General features: G+C 42.8%; 1 protein-coding gene across 4 annotated transcripts in view; it reads right to left on the bottom strand.

Moving 5' to 3' along the window:
* The window catches only part of METTL24 (methyltransferase like 24), a 145,566-nt gene extending 127,683 nt beyond the window's left edge, over positions 1-17,883 (bottom strand). For 3 of the 4 annotated variants that reach the window (XM_082731982.1, XM_082731981.1, XM_082731980.1), the window contains exon 1: positions 17,435-17,881. In XM_082731982.1, coding sequence (XP_082588108.1) covers positions 17,435-17,752 — 318 coding nt within the window. In that variant the 5' untranslated portion in view covers positions 17,753-17,881. Of the gene's footprint in view, positions 1-17,434 lie in introns of all 4 variants that reach the window. The other variant, XM_082731979.1, reaches the window with a different exon arrangement.
* Positions 17,884-25,277: the final 7,394 nt, after the last annotated feature.

Here is a 25,277-nt window from a genome sequence, read left to right as displayed (position 1 = left end):
GGTGAACTCATTTCCATGGGAGACGGAAGGCAGAAGAGTTCCCCAGGGATCCCAAAAGTCACAGGAGGAAATTAAGACATGCATGAAGGAAAGAGGGGGTTCTGCATGAAGCAATTCCTTGCTGCTCCCCAAATACCCCAATAATGTGTTTCCCCATGCCATAAAAAAAGGTGTAGCCATCATTAGGCTGAGGGGACCAATGCTGGACCAAAGCTGGCACGATTCTCCTAATAATAAGAACCACCAATATGTAATGAGTGCTTACTGTATCCGAGGCACTGTGCTGAGCACATAATACGGATTGCGTAACAGTCGAGAGGATGGAGAAGCATGATTTTTTTAAAAACAAACACTGATTGCAGCTGATTGTGCCTTCCTAGCAGAACAGCATAATTCATCTCTAGGCCAGGCCTGGAAGGAGAGAGGAAAACAGAAGAAGATAAATTGCCTGCGTAAGAAAATGACATGTATCTGGAGTTCGTTTGCTGGGAGCTCAAGAGAAGAGAGTGGGCAGCAGGGGCGGGACGCCTTGAAAATGGAAGAAAGGAACAGAAGAATAGACAAGAGAAAGCAGGCTCAATGTTGCATGAGTTGAAGAAAACACAGCCAGTAGGAAATCCTCAAAGGCCAAGAACACTTTAAGTCATCAATTTTAAACGGACTTCTGTTTTGAACTGCACTGGTGTCTCCCACTATGACTCTGAGACTTTCAGCAAGGCTTCTGTTGGGGTTGTGTTGGGGGACTAAAGAAATGGGCTGGGCAGGGCAGACAGGAGAAAGCTGTGGCCTGGGTGGAGTACTGCACGGGAATTCAGAAAAAGTGACCAGCAAACATGAGCCTCAGACGTTACCAGAACATTAGAGGGCAGGGAAAGTATTGGGCCTCACATAGCACGTGGTTCAAGCCATCTTAAATATGGAGCACCAGGACCTCAGAAACTGGAAAAGATGGGGTCAGCTGACTGTCGTAATACAGCCTGCCCCGAAAATAGACTTGTGTGACAAAAGGTGTGTCACTGGCAGTAGTAAACAAAGCACCAAGACTTAACTCCTTTTAACGTTCACTGAATGGCAATGACCTTAAAACCAAGACCTTTAAGACTTTATGGGGCGCCTTGGTGGCTCAGTGGATTAAGCTGCTGCCTTCGGCTCGGGTCATGATCTCGGGGTCCTGGGATCAAGTCCCGCATCGGGCTCTCTGCTCGGCAGGGAGCCTGCTTCTCTCTCTCTCTCTGCCTGCCTCTCCATCTACTTGTGATTTCTCTCTGTCAAATAAATAAATAAAATCTTTAAAAAAAAAAAAAAGACTTTATGATGACATTCCTATGAATGGTCAGCGAGGACCAAAGCTTTTTTCTCAGTTTCCCTGTTGGATGGCAAGACCATTCTTCTCATGAAGGCCATTAGTCGCCCCCACGGGGAGGTCATAGTTAAGCGGTGCTGAGCCCACTCCCATAGTAGGGGTCAGCAAAGGTTTTCTGCAACAAGCCAGATAGTAAATACTTTAGATGGTGAGCCAAGAAGCAAAATCAAGGATATTAAGTATGTGCCTACATAACAAAAGAAAAGACAAATTTCCGCAACATCTGTATTGATGAAACTCAAAATATAACAACTGTGTACAATTTTTTATCATACAGATCTACCAATGAGAAGAAAGGAATTTTTTTTTTAATAGCTTTTTGGCTTCACTGGGGTTTAAACCCTAACATCAAGTCAGGTGCAGGCTGGATATGGCTTGTGACCTCCGTTCTGTCCTCACCAGTGTCTGAAGCAAAGTCAGTGCCGGGTGCTCTATTCCAAGTCTGTAGTGGAATAACCTGATTCAGAAATCAGACACCTGGAAGGGACTCTGGAGTGGCTTCTGAAAGATTCAGATGTTCCTCAAATACTCGGACCTACCACTGCAATGATTAAAATAGCCATTCTTTCAACCGGTATTTACTGAGCACCTACTACGTGCGGGTACTATCAGAGTCATGGCAGACACAGTGGTAAGCCAGACAGACAGCTCACAGTGGTGAGCCACCTTCACAGGGAATGAGACTGCAAACAGGAATAAAAGAAAGAAGGGCACCTGCTGGTTCAGTCCGTGGAGCCTGCAACTCTTGACCTCAGGGTTCGCGAGCCCCACATAGGGGTAGAGATGACTTAAAATTTTTTTTTAAATCTTAAAAGAAAGAATAAAAGAAAAAATTGTCAAGGAGTGGGAGTGCCATGGGAAAAGTAAGTGAAGATCTTACAAAAGAAACTGTGAATGAGGAGCTGCTGGGGAGAAAGCCATTTAGTAAGTAGTTCTTTTGCTCAACATTCTCATCAATCCTTGTTTTATCAGCTGTTTTGCATTTTTTTCTGATATGCTGGGGGTGAAGCAGAATTTCGCTGTGTTTTGATCTGCTTTCCCTGTCTGTTGGTAGGAATGATCTTTCTGCATACTCTACACTGCTCTCTCTCCCCCATGTATATATATATATGCTTATAGACTTTCAGGTTTCCTTTTCAGATAATTCTCTATTAATTCCCTGTTCAGTTGGTTTTTGTTTGTTTGTTTGTTTTGTTTTGTTTTTTAACTGTGCCTGTGTGTGGTAGAGGGGTTGTTTTGGGTTTGGGCAGTGGTGTTTTAAAAATGTGGATATTAACCCTTTATTGGTAACATGCATTCAGTATCTCCCCCAGTCTACGACTTGTCTCTTTACTGTAGGATAGTTTTTTGGTTTGTTCATAAGAAGATTTTAAATTTTATCTGGTAAAGAATCTACCTGATGTGAGAATTAGTTGTGAGCTACCTATCTCAGTGGGCACACTGAAAATGTCATGGGTTTCGAGTTCAAACCTTCATTTCCCTGCTTAGAGCTGTGCCTTATGCAAATTCATGTGTCTCTGAGCCTTGGTTTCCTCATCCACAAAGTAAAGACAATTCCCACCTCCTCGGTTTGTTGTGAGAATTAAACGAAAGAATATATGCCACTCTCTGAGTACGGGGCCCCTCCCACCCCACTTTTAAATTGTAACCTTCTTGAGGGCCTTATATTTCCCCTACTGCCAAGGTCAATGCTTAGATTTTGCTTACTGTGTTGGTTAAATTGAGTTTATCTTTTAAACGCATATAAGGCACCAAGCATAATAGCATGCACTTAATTGACTAAAACGCAGAGGATGAAACCAGAAAAATCATTCAGCAATTAACTCTTTAACCTCTGATTACACCACTGGCCTCCTCTGAACTAAAGAAATCACAGTCACAGTAAGAGGTATAGTTAATAGGAGATTTGTAAACATCCTTTTGAGTCAAAATTATATTTCAAAACCTTGGAAACATTTATACAGTCACATTAACACAGACCACAATTATTTAACAGCATGTTTTAAAAGATATCTGTGATCAGCTTTGAGGGAAAAAAAAATCACAAACTAATGTGAACAGGTCAGCCTTTACAACTTCATAATAAATAAGCTATATAGGGAATACATCTATAATAAAAATTCTAACAAAAACTTATCTGTTACTGCAAGCTTTTTAGATCTTAAAATATATATAATATATATAAAATAATACATATAAAATACATATATGTGTGTATGTATATATATGCATATCAGTGTATATATACATATTATATATGTACATAATATATAAACATATATATGTTCAGCATATTATATATATATATATTTTTAATATATGCTCAGCATATTATATATGTTTTAAATTTCAAGAACATTGCTATAAACTTCTCTCTTAGAACTGCTTTTGCTGCATCCCAAAGATTTTGGACCACTGTGTTTTCATTTTCATTTGTTTCCACATAATTTTTTATTCTTCTTGATTTCCTGGTTGACCCATTTGCTGTTAAGCAGCATGTTGTTTAACCTCCATGTATTTGTGATCTTGCCAGATTTTTTTCTTATGGTTGATTTCCAGTTTCATAGTGTTGAGAACAGAAAATATACATGGTATGACTTCAATCTTTTTGAATTTGTTCCGACTTGTTTTGTGGCCTAATGTGTGATCTATTTTGGAGAATGTTGCATGTTCACTTGAAAAGAATGTGTATTCTGCTGGTCTTAGGAGGGAATGTTCTGAATATATCCCTTAAATCCATCTGGTCCAGTGTGTCATTTACATCCGGTTTCTTTGTTGATTTTCTGTTCGGATCATCTGCCCATTGATATAAGTGCAGTGCTAAAGTTCCCTACTACTATTGTATTACTGTTGATTAGGTCTTTTGTTTATTAACTGTTGTTTTATGTATTTCCGTGCTCCCATGTTGGTTATGTATTTGCAATTGTTATATCTTCTTATTGGCTTATCCCCCTTATTATTATATAGTATCCTTCTTCGTCTCTTATAACAGTCTTTGTTTCAAAGTCTGTTTTGTCCAATATAAGTAAGTATTGCTACCATGGCTTTCTTTTGACATCATTTGCATGATAAATGTTTCTCCGTCCCCTCACTTTCAACCCGCAGAAAAATCTCAGAAAATCAACCTAACCTTACACCTTCAAAGGAGCTAGAAAAAGAACAAACAAAACCAGCAGAAGGAAAGAAATAATAAAGATTAGGGCAGAAATAAATGGTCTAGAATCTAAAAACAAACAAACAAAACCCAGTAAAACAGATCAATAAAACCAGGAGCTGGTTCTTTGAAAAGATCAACAAAACTGAGAAACCCCTAGCCTTTTTTTTTTTTTTTTAAGGAAAAAAGGAGAAGACTCAAATAAAATCACTAATGAGGGAGGAGAAAGAGCAACAAACATCACAGAAATACAAACAATTGTAAGAGAATACTATGAAAAATCATATACCAACAAATTGTACAACCTAGAAGAAATGTATTAATACCTAGAAACATAGACTCAAACTCAAGCAGGAAGAAACAGAAAATTTAAGCGGACCAATTACCAGCAATGGAAGTGAATCAGTAATCAAAAACTCCTAATAAACAGAAGTCTAGGACCAGATGGCTTCACAGGTGAAGTCTACCAAATATGTAAAGAAAAGTTAATACCTATTCTTCTCAAATGATTCCAGAAAATATAAAAGGAAGGAAAATTTCCAAATCCATTCTATGAGACCAGCGTTACCCTGATACCAAAAACAGATAGAGACACCACAAAAAAAGAGAACTACAGGCCAGTACCTCCGATGAACACACATGCAAAAATCCTCGACAAAATACTAGCAAACCAAATCCAACAAATACATTGAAAAAAATAATTCACCACCATCAAGTGGGATTTATTCCTGGGGATGCAAGTGTGGTTCAATGTTTGCAAATCAATCAGTGTGATACATTACATCAGTAAGAGAAAGGATATTTAAAAATATGATCATTTCTATAGATGCAGAAAAAGCATTTGACAAAGTACAACATCCATTCATGATAAAAACCCTCAACAAAATAGAATTACAGGGAACATACCTCAATATAATGAAGGTCTTATGTGAAAAATCCACAGCAAACATCATACTCAATGGGGAAAAACTGAGAACTTCCCCCTAAGGTCAGAAATAAGACAAAGATGTCTACTCTCACTTTTATTCAACATAGCACTGGAAGTCCTAGCCACAGAAATCAGATAACAAAAAGAAGTAAAAGGCATCCAAATTGGTAACAAAGAAGTAAAACTTTCACCGTTTGCAGAAGACATACTATATATAGAAAATCCAAGACTCTACCAAAAAACTACTTGAAATGATAAATGAATTCAGGAAAGTTGCAGGATTCAAAATCAATGCACAGGAATCTGGTGCATTTCTCTACATTACTAATGAAGCAGCAAAAAAGAAATTAAGAAAACAATCCCATTTATATCTGGGTCAAAAATAATAAGATACCTAGGAATAAACCTAACCAAAGATAGGAAAGACACATACTCTGAAAACTATAAAACACTGATGAAAGAAATTAAAGATGAGGGGTGCCTGGGTAGCTCTGTTGGTTGTCTGCCTTCAGTTCAGGTCATGATCCTGGGGTCCAAGGATCAAGTCCCACACTGGGCTCCTTGCTCAGCAGGGAGTCTGCCTCTCCCTCTCCTTCTACCTCTTTCCCAGCTCATGCTCTCTCTAGCTGTCTCTCTCGCTCTCAAATAAAAAATAAAATCTAAAAAAAAAAAAGAAGAAGAAGAAGAAGAAGAAAAGAAAGAAAGAAATTAAAGACAACACAAAGAAATGGAAAACCTTCCACACTCATGGGTTGGAAGAGCAAATATTGTTAAAATGTCTATACTATCCAAAGTAATCTATACATTTAATGTAATCTCTACCAAAATACCAATAGCATTTCTCACAGAACTAGAACAAACAATCCTAAAATTTGAATGGAACCACAAAAGATCCCAAATAGCAAAAGCAACCTTGAAAAAAGAAAAACAAAATAAAAAGTATCACGACTGTAGACTTGAAGTTATATTACAAAGCTGTAGTAATCAAATATAGTATGGTACATACACACACGCGCGCGCACACACACACACACACACACACACCAAATGATGTTAGGAAAACTGAACAGCTACATGCAAAAGAATAAAACTGAACCATTTCCTTACACCAACACCAAAATAAATTCAAACTGGATCAAGGACCTAAACGTGAGACCTGAAACCATAAAAATCCTAGAAGAGAACACAGGCAGCAATTTCTCTGACATTGCCATAGCAACATTTTTCTAGATATGTCTCCAGAGGCAAGGGAAACAAAAGCAAAAATAAACTATTAGGACTACATCAACATAAAAAAAAACTTCTGTACAGCAAAGGAAATAATCAACAAAACAAAAGGGCAACCTACTGAATGGGAGAAGATATTTGCAAATGACAATTCCAATAAAAGGTTAGTATATAAAATATAAAGAACTGATATGGGGCACCTAGGTGGCTCAGTCAGTTGGGTGTCTGCCTTCAGCTGAGGTCATGATCTCAGGGTCCTGGGGTAGAGCTCACATCAGGCTCCTTGCTCGGCAGGGAGTCTGCTTCTCCTTCTCCCTCTGTCCCTCTGCTCATGCTCTCTTTCTCAAATGAATAAAATCTTAAAAAAAAAAAAAAGTATTGATATAATTCAGTGCCCAAATAAACAATCAATTTAAAAATGGGCGGAAGACATGAACAGACATTTCTCCAAAGAAGACATCCAGATGGTCAGCAGACAAACGAAAAGATGGTCAACATCACTCATCATCCGGGAACTGCAAATCAAAACCACAATGAGATACCACCTCATACCTGTAGGAATGGCTAAAACCAAAAATGCAAGAAACAAGCAGCACTGGCAATGATATGGAGGAAAAGAAACACTCCTGCACCGTTGGGAATGCAAGCTGGTGCAGCCACTGTGGAAAACAGTATGGAGTTTCCTCAAAAAGTTAAAAATAGAGTTCCTCTATGATCCAATAATCACACTATTGGGTATTTACCAAAAAATACAAAAATACTAACTCAAAAGAATACATGCACCCTGATGTTTATAGCAGCATTATCTACAACAGCCAAATTATGGAAACAGCCCAAGTGTCCACCAACCGATGAATGGATAAAGAAGATCTGGCATATATACACAATGGAGTATCATTCAGCCATTAAAAAGAATGAAATCTTGACGTTTGCCACAACATGGGATGAAACTATAGTGTATTATGCTAAGTGAAATAAGCTGGTCAGAGAAAGACAAACACCATAGGGTTTCAATCATATGTGGAATTTAAGAAACAAAAGAAAAGAGCAAAGAAAAAAAAAGGGAGACAAACTCTTAACTATAGAGAACACACTGATGGTGACCAGAGGGAAGGAAGGGGGAGAGGACGGGTGAAACATGGTTGGTGGGGATGAAACAGAACACTTATCCTGATGAGCACTGAGTACTATATGGAATTGCTGAATCACTGTATTCCATACCTGCAACTAATACAATATTGTATGTTCATAATACTGGAATTAAAATAAAGATGTAATAAAAATAAAATAAAATTAATTTTATTAATAATAATTAATAATATAACAAATATAAAATTAATTAAAATAAACAATAATAAATATTTTATATTTTTATTTATATTATATTTAAATATTATATTTAATTTTTATATTATTTTATTATTATAAAAAATAAAAATAAAATGTCAAGAGTAAAAGAAATATTAAATATCCCAATGAATATTGGGCTAAATTTATACCCCACAGAAATACATGCCTATAGCTTTCTGACGTCCAGGGGCCTGCTTCCCAGCCAGCAACATAAGGCTGAACAGAGACCTTCTCCATTGAAGGAACTAGTCCCACAGGCTAGGGGTTTCCACCTACATGTTCTAGTTTACTCTGCACAACTACCTTGTGGGGTAAGCACCACTGCTCTTCACAGAGGAGAAACCTGAAGTTCAGACCCGGTATGCCACATCCAGTAAGCAGCTGAGCAGAATTTAAACTTCCAACGTCAAGTATAAAAAGATGAGCCCATCTCACAGGGGAGGATTGATCATAACAAAGTATTTTCATGACATCAGCAAATCCGCATAAATAGGCCTCCGGGATCTCATGCATTACCTTCACTGGTTTCCCCATATTCTACCCCCAAATCTGCTGGGCGATGAGACCTCCTTCCACATGTGATCTAATCCCTGGGCTCAAGGAGCATCTCATTAATTAGTACTTTTGAGTGATTTGTTGTGCTCTACTCAAAGTAGATGAAAAATAAAAACACTTGCTGTCATATTGTGCCCAACAGCCAACACTACACAACATGAGAATGGCCTCTGATTTGGGGCCAGTCCCAAGAACAAGCCTTTCAACTTGCTCCAACTAAAAGTAAGCGGTCTCCATGAAGATGGCTTGGAACATGGAGTCTGAGTCATCTCCCCAGAGGCTCATCTAGATGCATGGCTTCATTTAGTCAAAATTTGCTTTTCTTTTCCCCAGGAAAAAAAAAACCAAAAAACAAAAAAAACCCTGTCGACCATGATCCCATCACTACCCTGTGCGAGGAATCTAACATAAACAATGTCAACGAGAACCATTATATTTAACAAACTCCAGGACGTGCCCCAGCACTGTTTATAAGATCTAAATTGCATCTTGCTTTAGTTCCCTGTTCTGCTAAATTCAGATGTCTGCTTCATTTTAGATCCAAGGCCCCTTGAAGAGAGTTTCCCAGGCTTTATTCAACATTGTCAAATGTGCATATTCAGAGAGGCGTTCAGAACAGCGAACGAGAAACGTGACCTCGACCATGCCCGTTGAGGTATAGACGACTGAAGGGCTCCCATACTGCAGTGGTGGAAGGGCTGCTACCCGCCTCCTCCAGCTCGCTGACTTCTGAGCCCATGGCAGGCCTCTGTCCTCCCCTACTGGGTCTCTGGCCCCTGGAGCATAAGCAGGAATGCTGGACATGGCTTCCAGCCGGGACATTTACTAATGCCAGGCAAAATCCTCCAGAGTACTCAGCCCTCTGCCAAGGGGACCAGATGGGGACTGTGCGGCCAGCCTGGGGTCCAAAGGGAGGATGACAATGGCATCAGGCATCACCCCAAACCCACCCACCAGCAATGGACACGCAGCACAAGCAAGAAACACACTTGTGTTAGCTGGGAGCCCTGAGATCTGAAAGTTGTTTGTGATCCCAGCATAAACTCACCCCGCCTGCCCGATACCCCAGACAAACGGTGCCGTGAACAAGGGCTTGATGTCTCTCGTGATAAGTTAGCGGATCTGTGTAATTTAGTATCTGAAGCTAAATGTAATTATCTTGTCAGGGAAAGATCCCTCGGCCCATAGTTCACTTGAACCCCAATCATCGTGTTCTAAAATCTGAATTAAACAGACCAAGCAAAACTGGAGAGAGAAAATTACAGTTGTAACCTTCCAAACCGCCAGTTCTAATTTATCGATCTGTCAAGGTTCTTAGTTATAAACAACAGAAACCACTACGGCTAGTTTAAGTAGAAAAGGAATTGATTAAAGATTTATTAGCCTGCAGAACCTCAAGGACGGGGTATCACTCTCCTGCCAGTGTAGACTTCACTGGCCCACTCCTGGGCACGGACACCGTGGCTCCTTTCACCACCCCAGGCCCCGGATACCCCCACTGGAACCTCGGCCACCACGCCCCTCTGCCGTCCTCCAGGCCGCTTGCTTCTTCCTATCTCTAAGGTACTAACTAAACTCTCATGCAGGTATATCACGAACGCCGTCCAGGTGCCCAAGGAGTGAGAAAATCATCATCTGGCTTTGCTTCTTGGAAAGGTGGAGAATTCCTCAAACACAGGAGGGAAATTCAAAGGTGTGGTCAAAAGGAATGATCAATACCTAGTCCCTATGAGGTCACGAGTCATAGGAAAAAGGAAGGTCTTCAAGGCTCATTTCAGCCCATACTCAGGTACCCATAATCAGGTTACCTGCCCCTTTCTGGGCTCTGCAGCTCTTCCTCAGAACCACTCAGGACTTCCTCCTGATGAAGGAGGAATCACCATTTTCACCAGTCTCAGTGGACTTCTGTCACTTGCAACCCAGAGACTCTGAATACAGAAGTAATTCCATGTTAAAAAATCTCAAGCTAGCCAGTTGCAAACAGGGCTGTAAATATTCAGATGCACTGAAGAATTTTTCAGATTTTTTTTTTTTTTTTTTTTGCAAAGTAACTTCACATGGACAGGGAACAAAATGAAAGAACCTAGGACTTTGGTTTGAGAACCCTAGTTGGGATAATGGGCTGCATAATGATTACATTTACTTTGTCTACTAAAAGTCCTCACAAATAACTTTTTACTTAAAAAAAAAAAAGAAAAATATTGCATCTACAGAGATCTTGTGTGCATGTACCCAACTGAATAAAAAAATGACAAATATGCAGATGTCAACTTATTGCCAAATGCTACATGAAAATAAGGTTATCTATAAGAATATATCTAGCAAGATCTAGCTAACCAATAAATGAATAGCTAACCAATAAATGAATAGCTAACCAATAAAGAAACACACACACAAAGGCACAGATGCTAGGCGTATTCACACAAACAAAAAACCTACACTCTGTTCCTAGGGGCTCAGGTTCAAGATCACTGAACTGGACTAGTTAGAATAATAGAATAAAATACGAGAAAAACAAAACCCTAATGGCGAAACTTGTACGATCCTTACACTAAGTCGTTAAGCAATGTCAAGGACTTGGCTTCTTAGAGTGACTTACAGAAGGTTTCCTTTTCTCTACGAATGGCTTCTGGGACAGGAAGGGGACTTTGGGGTCCTTGTTTCTGGCTTGTGGCTAGAGCTGGCTGACCCAAGGTGAGTATCCGAAGACATCAAGCTGGAGTCTTGTTACCGTAGCACTCTATCTAGGGAGAAGGTCAAGGGGAGCTGGGATTTCCCAAGCAGCCCTGCTCCTTCTCTGCCCAGAGCAGTCACTTAACGCTTCCTCTAATTCAGTGAGAAATTCTAAGTTTTCCCAATATATTCCTTCAATTTTTTGTCTGTTTTGGCTTTTTTTTTTGCTTAAGCTAGGTCACAGTCCATTCTTTCTTGTTTACAACCAAAAGAACATTACATTGACTAAGTATACTCCTCTACCATCTTACTCTCCCCATTAACCAACTCCAGCCTTAGGCAACTCATCTTTCTTTACTAGGAATGACGAAAAAGGACCTTTGGCTTCTGTTCCTCTAATTTTTGTGTGCCCTGTGGCCATTGCACTTAGCAGCATTGACCTCGCTTGTCACTTTTTAAGAAAAACAATTGTGAATTTTGACATCTGGCTAAGAGGTTGCAACTTCAAATGCCTTCTGAGATCAGACAGGTAAAGCAGATGGAGAGAGCGCGGAGCCGGATTCCGCTGGACACTATGCGTCCCATCTAACCCTTACATTCAAATACTTCCAACACTGTACCGTACAGTTCAAAATGAAATTCCTCATGGGCCAAATCTACCTCCTGAGCCATCCACTAACAACCCAGCCGGCTATTAGTTTAAGTTACAGATGGTCCTACTCTGTAAGACTCCTACAACTCAATTTTGTTTCAGTCATTGGAATAGGATTAAAAATGCTTCTTGCACACAAATTTTCCCACCCTCTCTTAGAGAAAACTCCACAGGCAGGGCGCCTGGGTGGCTCACTCATTAAGTGTCTACCTTCGGCTCGGGTCATGATCCCAGGGTTCTGGGATCGAGCCCCACATTGGGCTCCCTGCTCAGCGGGAAATCTGCTTCTCTCTCTCCCACTCCCCCTGCTTGTGTTCCCGTTCTTTTTATATATCTCTCTCTCTATCAAATAAACAAATAAAATCTTAGGAAGGAAGGCAGGCAGGCTCCATGAGAGGTCTCCAGAGAACCCGAGGGCTTCTTTTGAAAGAAGTTTATCAATGCTGGTAGATTCCTGCTTTTGTAGGAAGTGGCAAGTGAAGCAGGCTCTTGTTACTTTCTATGAATCACAGAATAAAGAGCCAAACTCCTTGGAAGCACAAGAACTCCAAAGGTGTCATAGCACAGATGGAAAAAACCCGGATGCCGACCAGCCTTGACGGTCTCCAGTTTAACTACACAGCTCTGATTCTCTTCACAGACTAAAAGGGAAATCCAATTTGAGAAAATGGATAGGGTTTTCTTTTCCTTGGAAAATGGACTGGACAAATGGCACACAAGAACCTAAAATTGTTGGAAAACAATGGCGCTTCCGTCAGCAGTTCCTTCGCCCACAGAATGCTCTCGGAGGAGCTGTGGGGTTTGGAAGTAGTGCAGAGGCCTACTCCCCGGGCTCAGGCACATCAAAGTTTTAATCAAAACCTGCTTTTCTTTCTGAAACCAAGCAACTGCTATTTCACACCCACATATTGCTGGGGCTCATTCAATTACCCTCAACGACTTTGTTTAAAATGAAAATGCTTTCCCTCCTGAGGACACTGTGAGAGCACTGATTAATGCTGTTCCCTGAGGGACAGAAATGTAAGTACACAGCAAAAATCCAGGTAGCTGGAAACTACTGCTGGGTCGTATTTTACAAGCCCTTCAAACCTACCTGCCAAGTATTTGGTAAGAATAAGGACTTACAGGGCAGTTGGCTCTATCAAGGGGGTATACTGTGTATCTTCCTCTTCCCCCTTGATGAAAATCACAGAATTATAAAACTAAGATGTCGTGAAGTGAGGAAGAAAGACCGAATTTTTCCATATGGTTTTACAGAAGAGGAAACAGCTTTTTTTTTTTTTTTTTTTTTTTTTCTGACACACTGTTCCAAAGGATCTGTAACTAACAAACCAAACAGCACATAGCTGGGTTCTGTGGCTCTGTGACTCAGACGTCACTTTTCTCCCCGACACATTAAATGTCAAGTAAAATACCTCCAATAAGAGAGAAGAAATTTCTTTGGGAAGCCTGGCTCCCTGTGTTGAGTGCCTCTCCTGCATAAAGGAGCCCTAGGTTGTGCTGCTGTCTTTTACATGGTTTGCTAACCTCTAAGACAAACATCTACCCAGGACTGCATAAAAAAGCATAATCCGGGGGTGGGGGTGAGGGGTGCCAGGTGGCTCAGTGGGTTAAGCGTCTGACTCTTGATTTCGGCTCAGGTCATGATCTCTTGGCCTGAGCCCCGCCTCAGGATCCACACTTAGCAGGCAGTCTGCTTGAGATTCTCTTGTTCCCTCTCCCTCTGCTCCTCCCCCCTCACTCTACATAAATAAATAAATAAATAAAATCTTTAAAAAAACAAAAAAAGAAGAAAGCATAAATCATGGAGACCTATCTTAGTGCTCAACAAATACCCCCCACAAAACACTTCACCCATGTGATCACGGCCTATGTCTAAACCAGAGAAACCAGAAAGAAACAGGGAGGAGAAAAAAAAGAATTACTGGAAAATGTTTATGCGTGTGTGGTATGCAGATCTGGGAGCCTAAGAGCTCTGAGGGAAGGCTTCTGTATGTACAAAAGTGCACAGGTTGCAGGGCAGTCCTAACCCAAAAAGGCAGTATTTGTGTGTCATCTGCTTCCATTTCACAATGCCCTAAGGTTACAACCTCTGCTGTGAAAGAAGATGTAATATTCAGAGCCAGGTCTTGCATGGCTGGTGAAACAGAGATGGAGGAAAGAGGGGGAGAATTATATGAGGACTACACTTCTCTTTTTTATAACAGATTATTTTCTGGAAGAGAAGCATAAACTGTGATTAAAGTGACAATATAATTGCAGAATTTTTGTGCCTCCAACACCTGCAAAGGAAGCACGTGGACAAGAAACCCTCGGCAGCCCAATTATTTCACGCAGGTTTTCAACCACCCCAAAACCAAAAGGCGTCCTCAAAATAGAACGGAACTTTCTCTCCTTCGCCAATCTGGTAGGTGCCTTCCACAAAGTAACCAAGAACCTAAATCACATTGTTTACCATTATTCTCAACAAACAAAATTTAAATAAAGTGAGATCTAAGGTTTTTAAGCACAGAACTTTCAAACCTTCATTATACCAATTATTTAATGCCATATGGAGCTTACATTTCACATCTTGATAGGAGGCTAAAAAAGGAACAAGATTTGTCCCCAGGGAGATAAGAGATCTCAAGCTCTGTTCCCAGAAGTGGGAGAACAGATTAGATAACTGGTCTTCTCCGTTTTGAGGAATGTTTTAATTCAGCTGAAAAAAAAAAAAAGGCAAAATGAAACAAATTCCAGATTCCCACTATCTAGGAATGTGAGGAAGTTAGAATGTATATCTTGAAAAAAAGTAAATAAATAGATAGCTGGGAGAAAGGAAATCCAGGGACAATTCTTCCTTAGGAAGCTAAAAAATTAAACAGTATTTTAAAAATAACAATAAACTTCATTCTTTCTTATACATTTTTAACCAAAGACATTTAGAGTTACCATAATAGGCTGAGATACTAAGATTCTTTTATATATTTTATATATATATATATATATATATATATATATATATATTTTTTTTTTTTTTTTTTTTTAACCATATCGGTGTCTCGGGAGTAAGCATTTCCTAGGCGTCCCTCTGGGAAATACAATCCTTTCCACAAGCACAACTGTGGAAACAAAACACTCAATCTTCAATGAATTACCAGGTCTTAACACAGACAAAGCAACTCACAAATCAGAATGCATCTCTGTTGTCATTCCCAACTGGGGAAAGATCAGCATAGAAGGAAGTAGGACAGATAGGGGAAGGTTTCCAAGCGATGACCCCTGACCTGACCATTCAAGGACAGAAAGGGCATGAATCCTGGGAAAGGAGTATGGCCCCGCCCACAAGTAAGAGCATCCACGTAAGCCAAGCAACCATTTGGGAAATGGCTGAGACTAAAGACCGATGACTGAATGTTAAAGCTATGATTACTGAGTGCTTGTAACATGCCAGACTCTAGACATATATTTTCTCTTGTTTTTTTCCAATTAATTTTTATAAAACAGAGCCCCCGGGATCAGACGCAGATGACTTGGTTCTGGTAGCCACCCTCACTCCCTAGTTGACCTCTACAGTCTCATGGCTTTAGTCCCACTTGTACACTGAGGACTCCCACATCTCTATCTTAAGCCTTGACATTTCCTCCAACTCCAAACTGCCCAACTGCCTGTTTGACATTTCCACCTGGATGTCAAAAAACTATCTCAAACTCAACATGTTTAAAAACAACCTCCTGATTTCTGTCCAGCACCGCCCCCACCCCCAAAAAACCAAAGCTGAACAGTAACAAAAACTCTCCTCCTCCCCCCATCTTCAAAATATAACCAGAATCAGATCACTCCTCACACCTCCACCTCTACCACCGCATGTAAGCCACGGTCATCTCCAGCCTGAAGCACGGCAGCAGACTCCTCAAGGGAATGGACGTGAACTTTCCCTTGAGGGACCCTCTGAGTCTGCGCATTCCAACCCTTTCCATTTGCAGGACAGGCTCCAGTTACTGTTGTCTGAAGCGGAGACCAAGATTTAAGAGTGATTCTTGGACAGGTGACAACAGAAACAACAGAGGCTGAGGGCGGGTATGAGAGGAAAACTACAGGGAAGGGTTGAAGGGACCTCTGAGGACGGAGAGAAACAAAAGAACTTGAACTTTAAAGAAATATCAAGTCCTAAGTCAAATATCCCCTCACAGTTAGCCTTTTTTGACTCCTCAGCCAGAGTGCAAGACTGTAAGTAGTACAGTATTGGTCCCATTACTAGAGGCCTAAGGTGAGTGCCTCCCTCAGCCGACTTTGAACTCTTCTAGGCCCCCAGCACCTGATGAAGCATCTGGAACATGGGAAGCCCTTGGCAAAGGTGTGCTGTGGCGTAAAGTGGTACCATGTTCATTTAAGCACCTCAGGAGCATGGAGAAGGAAGTCAAAGAGCAAAATAAGACTTTACTTGGGAAGTGAGGTTTCAGAAATAGAAAAAAGTATTTGAGCTGATCCAGGAAGGTAACACTGATGGCCAGCTGGGTACAGCAGGGGTATTATGCGTCAGAAGCAAGGCCTGGGGGGAAGGAAAACAGGGGAAGAAATGGTGGGCTGTGACACAGAAAGTAGGTTAGACTGGGAAGCTAAAGAAAGCAGCAGAGTGAAAGGAAGAGTTCTCCCTCTCCCCAGGAGGCGGGTGGTGAAGGACAGGAAGTGTTTAAAAGAAAAAAGGATGCGACTGGGGAACAGAGAGAAGTTGCCGGAGAGGATGCAGTTAGGGTTAATGGGCTATGAGGCCCAGGCCAGCTCAGCTCTGACCTGCAGCTCTTAAAATGACTGAGCTCCAAAAGGAGGGTGAGGAGGCCAGAGGCTTACCAACCAACCAGAGGTTAAACTTGAACCACTCACTGAGGTGTGAGCCAAGAAGTTAATGCGGTAGGAAGAGCAACACTGTCGAGGGCTGTGATACAAACCTAGGTTATTACTCAGTCCTCAAGGTTCCCACTCGCTGGCCATCAGGAGGACCTGGGGCTCGGCTTCTCACCCTGCGCCCATCACCCTGCCAATGTCTGCGGCGCCACTGAAGGGAAATTAGGCTGGAAAGTGGATCTCCATCACCGCGACGAAGGTACAGTGGAAAAGCCACACACAGTGGCTATGCTGCCGGCTTTGTCCGGGCCTCAAGGAGAAAACCGGTGGGAAGCACAGAATAGAAAGGACACCCCAACACCTTGCTTTTCCTTCCGCTGCCCATCACTCACACCCTCTCCTCACTAAAATGTAAGCTCCTTGAGAGCAGGGCTTGGTCCTTCCTGGCTGGCTGCGCGCCTGGCGGGGGCTCTGGCACGCAATGGACGCCGAGCAGATACTGGAGCACACTGGGCTCGGTCCTGCTGCGTTATATGCGGGCACTGAAGGATGCCACCACTGGAGCCGCCAGAGAGGGCTGAGGTGGGAGAAGCGAAGACTTCTCTTAAGGTCCAGTGGGGCGGCCTGCCGGGGCCGAGCGGGGGCCTCTGGGCGCGCCCAAGAGGGGATTCGGTTGTCAGGCCCAAGAATGCACCGTTTGCAACTGACCTTCCGGCGGGGATGCCCGCGCGGGGCGCAGCAGCCCGGCTCCGGCGTCCCGCTCCCGCCGCCCTCCGGAGGCGCGCGGCGCCCGCTGCGCACGTAGGTCACCTGCCTCCTGCTGGCGCCGCGGGGCGGGCCGGGCGCGGGCGGCAGGTGCGGCCCCGGCGGCCGGGGAGCCGGGCCCGGCGGGGCACTGCGGGCCGGAGGTCGGGACCCGGAGGGCCGCAGCTCCGCGCACAGCCGCAGGCCGAGCAGCAGCGCGGCGCCGAGCACACACCGGCGCAGGGCGCCGCAGCCCCTCCCGGGAGGCCTCTCCCGTGCCATGGCGGGGGCCCGGGCCCGGGGCTGTGATCAGCGTTCCGCGCGCCCTGCCAGGACGGCCGCGGGGACGAGCCGCCCACGGTGGGAACTCCCCCGCGGGCCGGGGCTCGGGCTCGGACCCGCCTCCCTCCCTGCGGTCCAGCACAGCCTCGGCGTAACCTTATCCTGCCCAGCCCAGCGCGCGGGGCCACGGGAACGGGCGAGGGGCGCCCTGCCGGGCGGGGGTTTGAGGGCGCAGGCGGCTTGGAGGGGCAAGAACCCAAACCCTGGGGGCGGGGGCGTCTCTAGGGGGCGCCCTCCACCCCGGCCTCCAGAGCCTGGCGGAGTCGGAAAGCTACATGGCCAGAAAAAGCGCATTCCTAGCAGGGTCCTTAAATGGGTGGTAACTTCGTTTTCTAGCATTAGTATTGTTGGGGAAACACAGGAGGATAGGTGAGCTGCCAGGTTTTGCTTCAAGGAGCGAGTTCTGATTGTCAAGCAGTTTGTGCCATTAAGCACAAGATAAAAATATATCGCACTTAGGCTCGGGCTTACAACTTCTCTCCCTCAAGAAAGAGGGGAGGGGGAGGAGAGAATAGCACCTGATACCGAATAATCAAATTAGAGTTATTCCATTTCTAAATTCTGCCTGAAGCCAATCCATGCTTTCTCTCCGTGTTATGAAATGTGTGGGGGTGAAGGAGAGGGAAAGAGCCAGTGAAGACATCTGACAGCAGGGAGAGAGAACAGAAGTTACCATGGCATGATGTAAATCAAATTAATTTAGCTCCAAACACACCTCCCTGCTGTCTTGCAGAGATACAGAAGGACAAATTTATCTTTCGGCAAAATGCTCCCCAGCTGGTATTTCCATCACCACCTTGACCTTAATTAATCAGGTTGAATGCTCACAGGCTGGAGTCCGGTTTTGACTGTTCATTTTCAATTGTTAGGATTCTTTCACACAACCTGTTTGAAGTTTGGGCTTGGGGTTTACGTTTGGATTTGGGTTTGTTTTCTTTAGCCGTGGCCACTTCTTTTTATGTTCTACACTTCTATTTTCTATACTTCTACAGGAAACTAGCCCCCCTGACCTAGCCTCTTCCCTAACAGCCTGCAGCATAGACACAGAAACCAAATATGGAGCTCCCTTCCCCCCACTCCCTGAATCTCAGGAATTTTCCTTAAGGAGCCCTCCTCTCTAAAATCTGTCTAGCTTCAGAAAGAGCCAATCTATTCTTTGTCACAGTACAAAGCACTTGGGCTATTTCTCTACATCTAACAGCCCAATCTAGTCCATTCCCTGGGCCACACAGTCCTTAGGCTCCTGAATGCTCCATTATAATGGACTTTTGTTTTTTCCTTAGATGCAGCCCTCAGGCTTTGTTTTAAAGAATCCAAGCAAGTATATTTCCCCACACACACCCAAATTTTTAGAGAAAACCTCACATTCTGTGACTATTTAATGAGTTTGGGTGTCAAACTTGAGCTATGTGCTGAATCAGGACTCTGCCTTTCAGCAGCTGTAAGACTCTGGATGAAATATTTCACCTTTCTCAGCCTCCATTCTCTCGTATGTAAATAGACCTACGTTTCTGGTAGGATACAGAGATTGCATAAAATAGTAAACCTTCAGTAACGTAAATAATACCTGTTTCACAGAAGGCATTCAGCTGATTACTTACCATTAAAGAAGACCCTGGATGTTACCATGAAAAATGAAATTTAAGCACCGATTCCAAAGTAGATCTTAAGAATGTAGAAGGAATTTGTAAGTATCTTATACCTTGTCTAGAATTAGGAGCTTCCAACAGTTGCAAAAAACAATGATTAAGACTCCCAGACCTGCTCCATTCAGTTGTATAATGATGTAAAACCATTAAAGACATGATGCGTATTGTGTTTGATCAACCTGGATCGCCAAAGTCTGATGTAGACTTTGCTAGAGGTTTTATTTTCTGTGCAACCAGTAACAATGCCGCTAACTAAATAAGTAATCTTTTGAAGATTATGATCTCACTAATTTATGCCCTCTGCTCACGTGCTGAGTTAGTCTCCAGGGGGGAAATATGAGAAGTATCCTGTATGATGAAAATGGGGATATTTAACAAGAGTCTGAACTGGAGATGGGAGGGGGCACACAGAACAGTGTCGCTCTTGAAGAAAATGGGCAAGATGACCTCATATTTTCCCTTATCTCATTTCTATGGTTCTCTAATAATGTTTCCATTATGAGGAAAAAATCCGAATAAAGTGCAATATTTAAATGCCCTTTTCCCTCACCTTTTACAACTGTCTCTATGCATTTATTACTAATAAAAAAGAACTGTTTATGTGTATGCAACATCATTAATTTTCTAGGAAGAAATTTCCCATTTTTAACTTCCACACATTTCCATGTGTCATGGAGGATAATGAATAGTGCAGGGGGTTAGTTGGTGGGCTGGAGAGGAAAATCTGATCCCGGCCGTAGCTGACAAGCCATCCTTCATCCACAACATTTGCTTTTCTCATGGAGTTGAACCTGTCATGTTTGTTTCTGGATATGTTTCAAAAATGCAGATAATCACTAGCCACTGAGTCATAGGTTGGTTACTTAAATGTGCAGGTCAGTAAACCACAAAAGCAGTCTTCATCAGATCACAAATTATATCCTTCTTGAGGTTTCAGCCAGCAAAATGAGTAAAACAGAACATTTTGACCGCTAATCTCCTAGACACCGTACATTTAAGTGAGCACACGTGTGGTAGTGTAGTGGTTTTCAATCAGAGGTCATTTTGCCTCCCCGAGGACACTTGGCAATTTCTGAAGACATTTTCGGTTGCTACCACGGTCAAGGGCAGGCGGAAGATGCAACTGGCCATCTAATGGGGAAGAGAATGGGTATGCTGCAAGACAGCCTCAAATGCAGAGAATGGCATTCCACAACAAAGAATTATCCAGCCCCAAATGTCAGTAGAGCTGAGGAACCTTGCTGTCACGATAGACATTAATAGGGCAATTTTTAATTACAGACTGTCCAAAGAGAGAACAGAAGCTGAGACAAGGATCCTTACCTCTCCAAAGTGGTTCTTTCCCTTTCACTATGAAGTATCCTGCCTGAATTAAAGTAATAAAATTTAGAAAGGACTAGAACCCCACCCCTACCCAATACATGTAATACATGCTCATAGAGGAAAATGTACACAAAGCAAAAGAAGATCTCAACAATCATTCATATAATCATGATTCAGAGATAGCTGTCCCATGAGACCGTTTCCTATGCATATATGCATATAGTTTACGAAAATGAAAACATATGCATATTTATCATCTGCTCTTATATATGGTACAAATATTTACCTATTAAATCATATGATGTCTGGGATTTGGTTAGAAATAATCCAGTGGGAGAGGTGGGAAATAGCCTGGGGTATAAATGAAGCAACAAGAGCTTTGAGTTCATAATTGTTGTAACTAAATGATGGGGTTCACAGATCTCTATTATTGAGCATGTTTGAAGTTTTTCATAATAAAAAGGTCATTAAACAGTAATCTATTATCCTACAACATCATTTTTAATGGCCACACGTGTTGTAATTAAACCAATCTTTGTTGGTTGAATAATTAGGTCATTTCCAAGTTTTCATTTTATAAACAGTGCTGAGATAGACATCTCTGTACCTAAATCTGTTGGATCCAAGATGGACTGAAAGGAAAGAAAGAGGTCACAGATGATTCCGAAGATTTTCCAGAGTAATTGGAGGAGCGGAATTGCCGTTAACTGAGAAAGAAAAGATTGGGGTGGAAATCAAGAGTTTGATCTTGATGGTCACGTTAAATTTTAGAAGCCTATTAGACAGGTAAGTGGAGATGTCAAGTAGGCAGTCTCATTTAAAGACTGGAGGGGTGCCTGGGTGGCTCAATGGGTTAAAGCCTCTGACTTCAGCTTGGGTCATGATCCCAGGGTCCTGGGATCAAGCCCCACATTAGGCTCTCTGCTCGCCGGGGATCCTGCTTCCTCCTCTCTCTCTGCCTGCCTCTCTGCCTACTTGTGATCTCTCTCTCTGTCAAATAAATAAATAAAATATTAAAATAAATAAATAAATAAAAAATAAAAGACTGGAATTCAGGGGAGCAGGGAGGATGGAAATAGAAATTTTAGATCATGGGCATATTGATGTTGAATAAGGGAGGGAAGAAATATTTGAAGGTTTAGCTCTGGGTCCACCAGTTTATGGTCAGGAAGATGAGGAGGAGTCAAGAAACGATACTGAAAGAGGTAGACAGTAAGGGAACAGAATGTGTTGTCCCAGAAACCAAGTGAAGAAAGTATTTCTAGAAAGAAGACACTGAGAGGTCTAATGAAATGTGGGCTGAAAACCACTCATGAGATTTGGCACCATGATGCCTTGTTTATTATCATCTTTCCCAACTAGAATGAAAGCCAGAGTTCAGGAACTTTGCTTTGGTTATTTCTACAATCCCAATTCCTAGAACTGTATTTGGCATGTGATATGCATTGAATAAATAACCATTGAAATAAAGAGGAAAAAGTGAATCAAATATGTATGCATTTGTAATTGGTGATGATTCTTAAGAGTAGAATTGCTGAGTTAAAGCAAAATTGTAGGTCTTTTGATATGAAGTGCTATTACTAATTTTTCAATGCACTAAAAAAGCCCAGATCAATCCCATTCAAAGGCCATCAACTATTGCTTTGTTGGCATCAGTGGGAAGCCTCAAAAAATAGCTTGAGCCAGCCTCTGGCAAACAGATGGACCAAACCATTTATTTTTAGTTCCCTCCCACTCTGCCATCACTGCACTTGAACCCACATTTGATTCCCTCTCGAATGCCCATCTCAAGCTGTATCCTACATAGGATTGTGTCAATCAGTTTCATCCTCCCCAGCCTAAGGATATAGCTACATGTTAAGATACCAGTTCAATATCAGAAACATCCATGTTAAAGGAAGAACTCACCAAGATGGAAGTTTTCAATGTCTAGAAGAACAAAGTCATAATAGAACAACAGACACTGGAACTGATGCTTAGGGCCAGAAGCCCCGCCTAAAATCGCACCCATGCTTAGCCCACAACCTAACAGAGCTGACTCTGAGCCAGCCTTATGGGAAATGCCTGGGGAATGGCTTAATGCCCTGGCCTGCTTGGGAGAGAGATCATGAGCCTTTACTGCTTCTTTTGAATCTGCTAACACTGTGTTCTCCCAGGCCTGGTGTTTAACTTACTCCAGCATTTTTGGACTTGCTTAATCTTTCTTCTACCTAGGCTGCTCCTCAAACATACAGTGGAGTCTTACCTCCATACGCCTGCAGTGCCCTGCATGGGGTGGGTCTCTACCACAACCCTGGAATGGTCGACAGACAGACATCACCCCCAACCAGGTGGGACATCACACCCAACCAAGATAGCACTTTCCTTCTTGCTCAGCCATCCTACCCAAAAAAAGAATAATACTCAAACCTATATTGGATGACTCAAAGGTACTACCTCCAGCTGGGTACATTTTTGACCCAAGGGTGTTGGGAAGAGTCAGGAAATGCTTCATGGAAACTGTTGGGAAAGAGGAACTAAAATGAAAAGTATGGGTATGGGGAGAATGGAACATGGATGGGGTGGAAATTATGTGGGCAGATGGCTCTTAGGTAAGCCCTCCACCTGGACATGAAGTTCAAAAAACACACAGCGCGCACGCGCGCGTGCACACGCACGCGCGCACACACACACGCACACACACATTGGATTCTGAAAACATATCTGAGATATTGTCAAATAGGTTTATTTACAGACATTAACTCCCACAATGAGACTGTTCTGGATTTTATGACAATGAAGAAGCTTAGGTTAAGAGTGATCAAAACATTGCCTCTTTCCTAGGACCACCTACGGAGCATTTCCCCTCCCTCACCCTTGGTTCATCTTATCATTATGACACAGGCCAGAAATAATCTCCTGGCTGGAGACCACTTTGAAGTCAGAAACATTCCTGGTTGAAATTTTCCCAAAGTCAAGGGCTTAAAAAAAAAAACCCTCTGAAGGTCAGATAAGATCACCAGGGAACTGACAGGATAAAGTGGAGCTCAGCATACCCAAAGGCAAAAATCTCCAGGCTCTGTCATTTTAACTTAGCTTGTGAATATATTAAAAAATCCTGAGGTCAAAAGCCATTTTACTTTCTCATCACATTACCACTTTAGCCCTGGAGAAAGCATAAAAACTCTATTATTTTCAGACCATGATGCAGGGATTCTCAGACTCATGCTTGCTGGAGAACCACCTAGGGAGCTGTTTAAATGTAGGTCAGAAGCCCCACCTCCAGAGATTAAGTCAGAGGCGAGTCTCCAAATCTTTATTTTAACGTGTTTCAGGTGGTTCATGATTAAACTTTTTGAAGTCTTGGCACAGGGGTCCCCCTCCCCCGCCATGGAAACGGTTGAGAGTCAAGGGTGAGATGTAAGGAGCCCTTTCTACAAGGTGTCCGTGTATCCACACCTTCAAATGTCTCCCCCCCCCCCCCACAAGCCTCTAAGTACAGTTACTAAGAAAGTTTTAAGAATGAACAAAGGGTCTTCATATTCAAAAGTTCAGGAGCCCCTTTATTTTTTTTTTTTAAGATTTTATTTATTTATTTGACAGACAGAGATCACAAGCAGGCAGAGAGGTGAGGAAGCAGGCTCCCCGCTGAGTAGGGAGCCTGATGTGGGGCTTGATCCCAGGACCCTGGGACCATGACCTGAGCCGAAGGCAGAGGCTTTAACCCACTGAGCCAGCCAGGCGCCCCTAGGAGCCCCTTTAATGGCGCTTCTCTTCCTCCCCATGGCTCGTTCCTGCCCTCCCGTCCCTATTTCTGTAGCACCTGGATATCTGCAGCACCAGCCAGACTGCAGCGCCGTTCAGCTCAGAGGACCCCAGTGAGCTGGAGAGCCATGGTCTCAGGAAGGTAGATTAAGGAGCAAAGCCAAAAAGTCAGTGTGAAGCAGAAGACCCTACTCTAAGCTTCCTTTCCCTTAAACTACTCGCTGGCAGTGGAGCCTCAAACCAGTTAACCTTACCGCTGGACGCCTCAGTTTCCCCATCTGTAAAATGGGGATAATAATAGTAACTTCCTGTGTGGTGAGTAAATAAATTGATCTTCTTCAAGAATGAACACTACTGCGCCTGCGCATAGCAAGTGCCATCACGTGTCTGTCATGTGTTACTATTGTTCCCTGAAAGTCGGAAGGACATACGTTCTCATTTTGCATTGGTTTATACTCCTCCTGCCTATGTGTTGAAGAGTCTGTTTGGGGCTTGGGCTCACTGAGCCTGGACTGACCTAAGAGGGGAAATGAAAGCACATCTCTGCACCTGTCGTTCCTACCCAGCCCGCTGCCTCTTTCCTTTACAACCATCACATGCCAGGGAGTAGCTGACTAAGCTTGCCACTATTTTCTGGGAAAGCACCTAGATCCAATTTAACTGGTGGGTCTTTTCCTTCCCGCTTTGACCTGCAGTGCTCTAAAACGTGTCCTTTCTCCTTTGCGGTTCTGATTTCTAAGGGGTTTGTG

The sequence above is a fragment of the Mustela nivalis genome (genome assembly GCF_964662115.1).
Source record: "Mustela nivalis genome assembly, chromosome: 5".
NCBI classification, from domain to species: Eukaryota; Metazoa; Chordata; class Mammalia; order Carnivora; family Mustelidae; genus Mustela; species Mustela nivalis.
The sequence above is the reverse complement of the archived record's forward strand: the minus strand, read 5'-3'. Positions and strand labels throughout refer to the sequence as shown.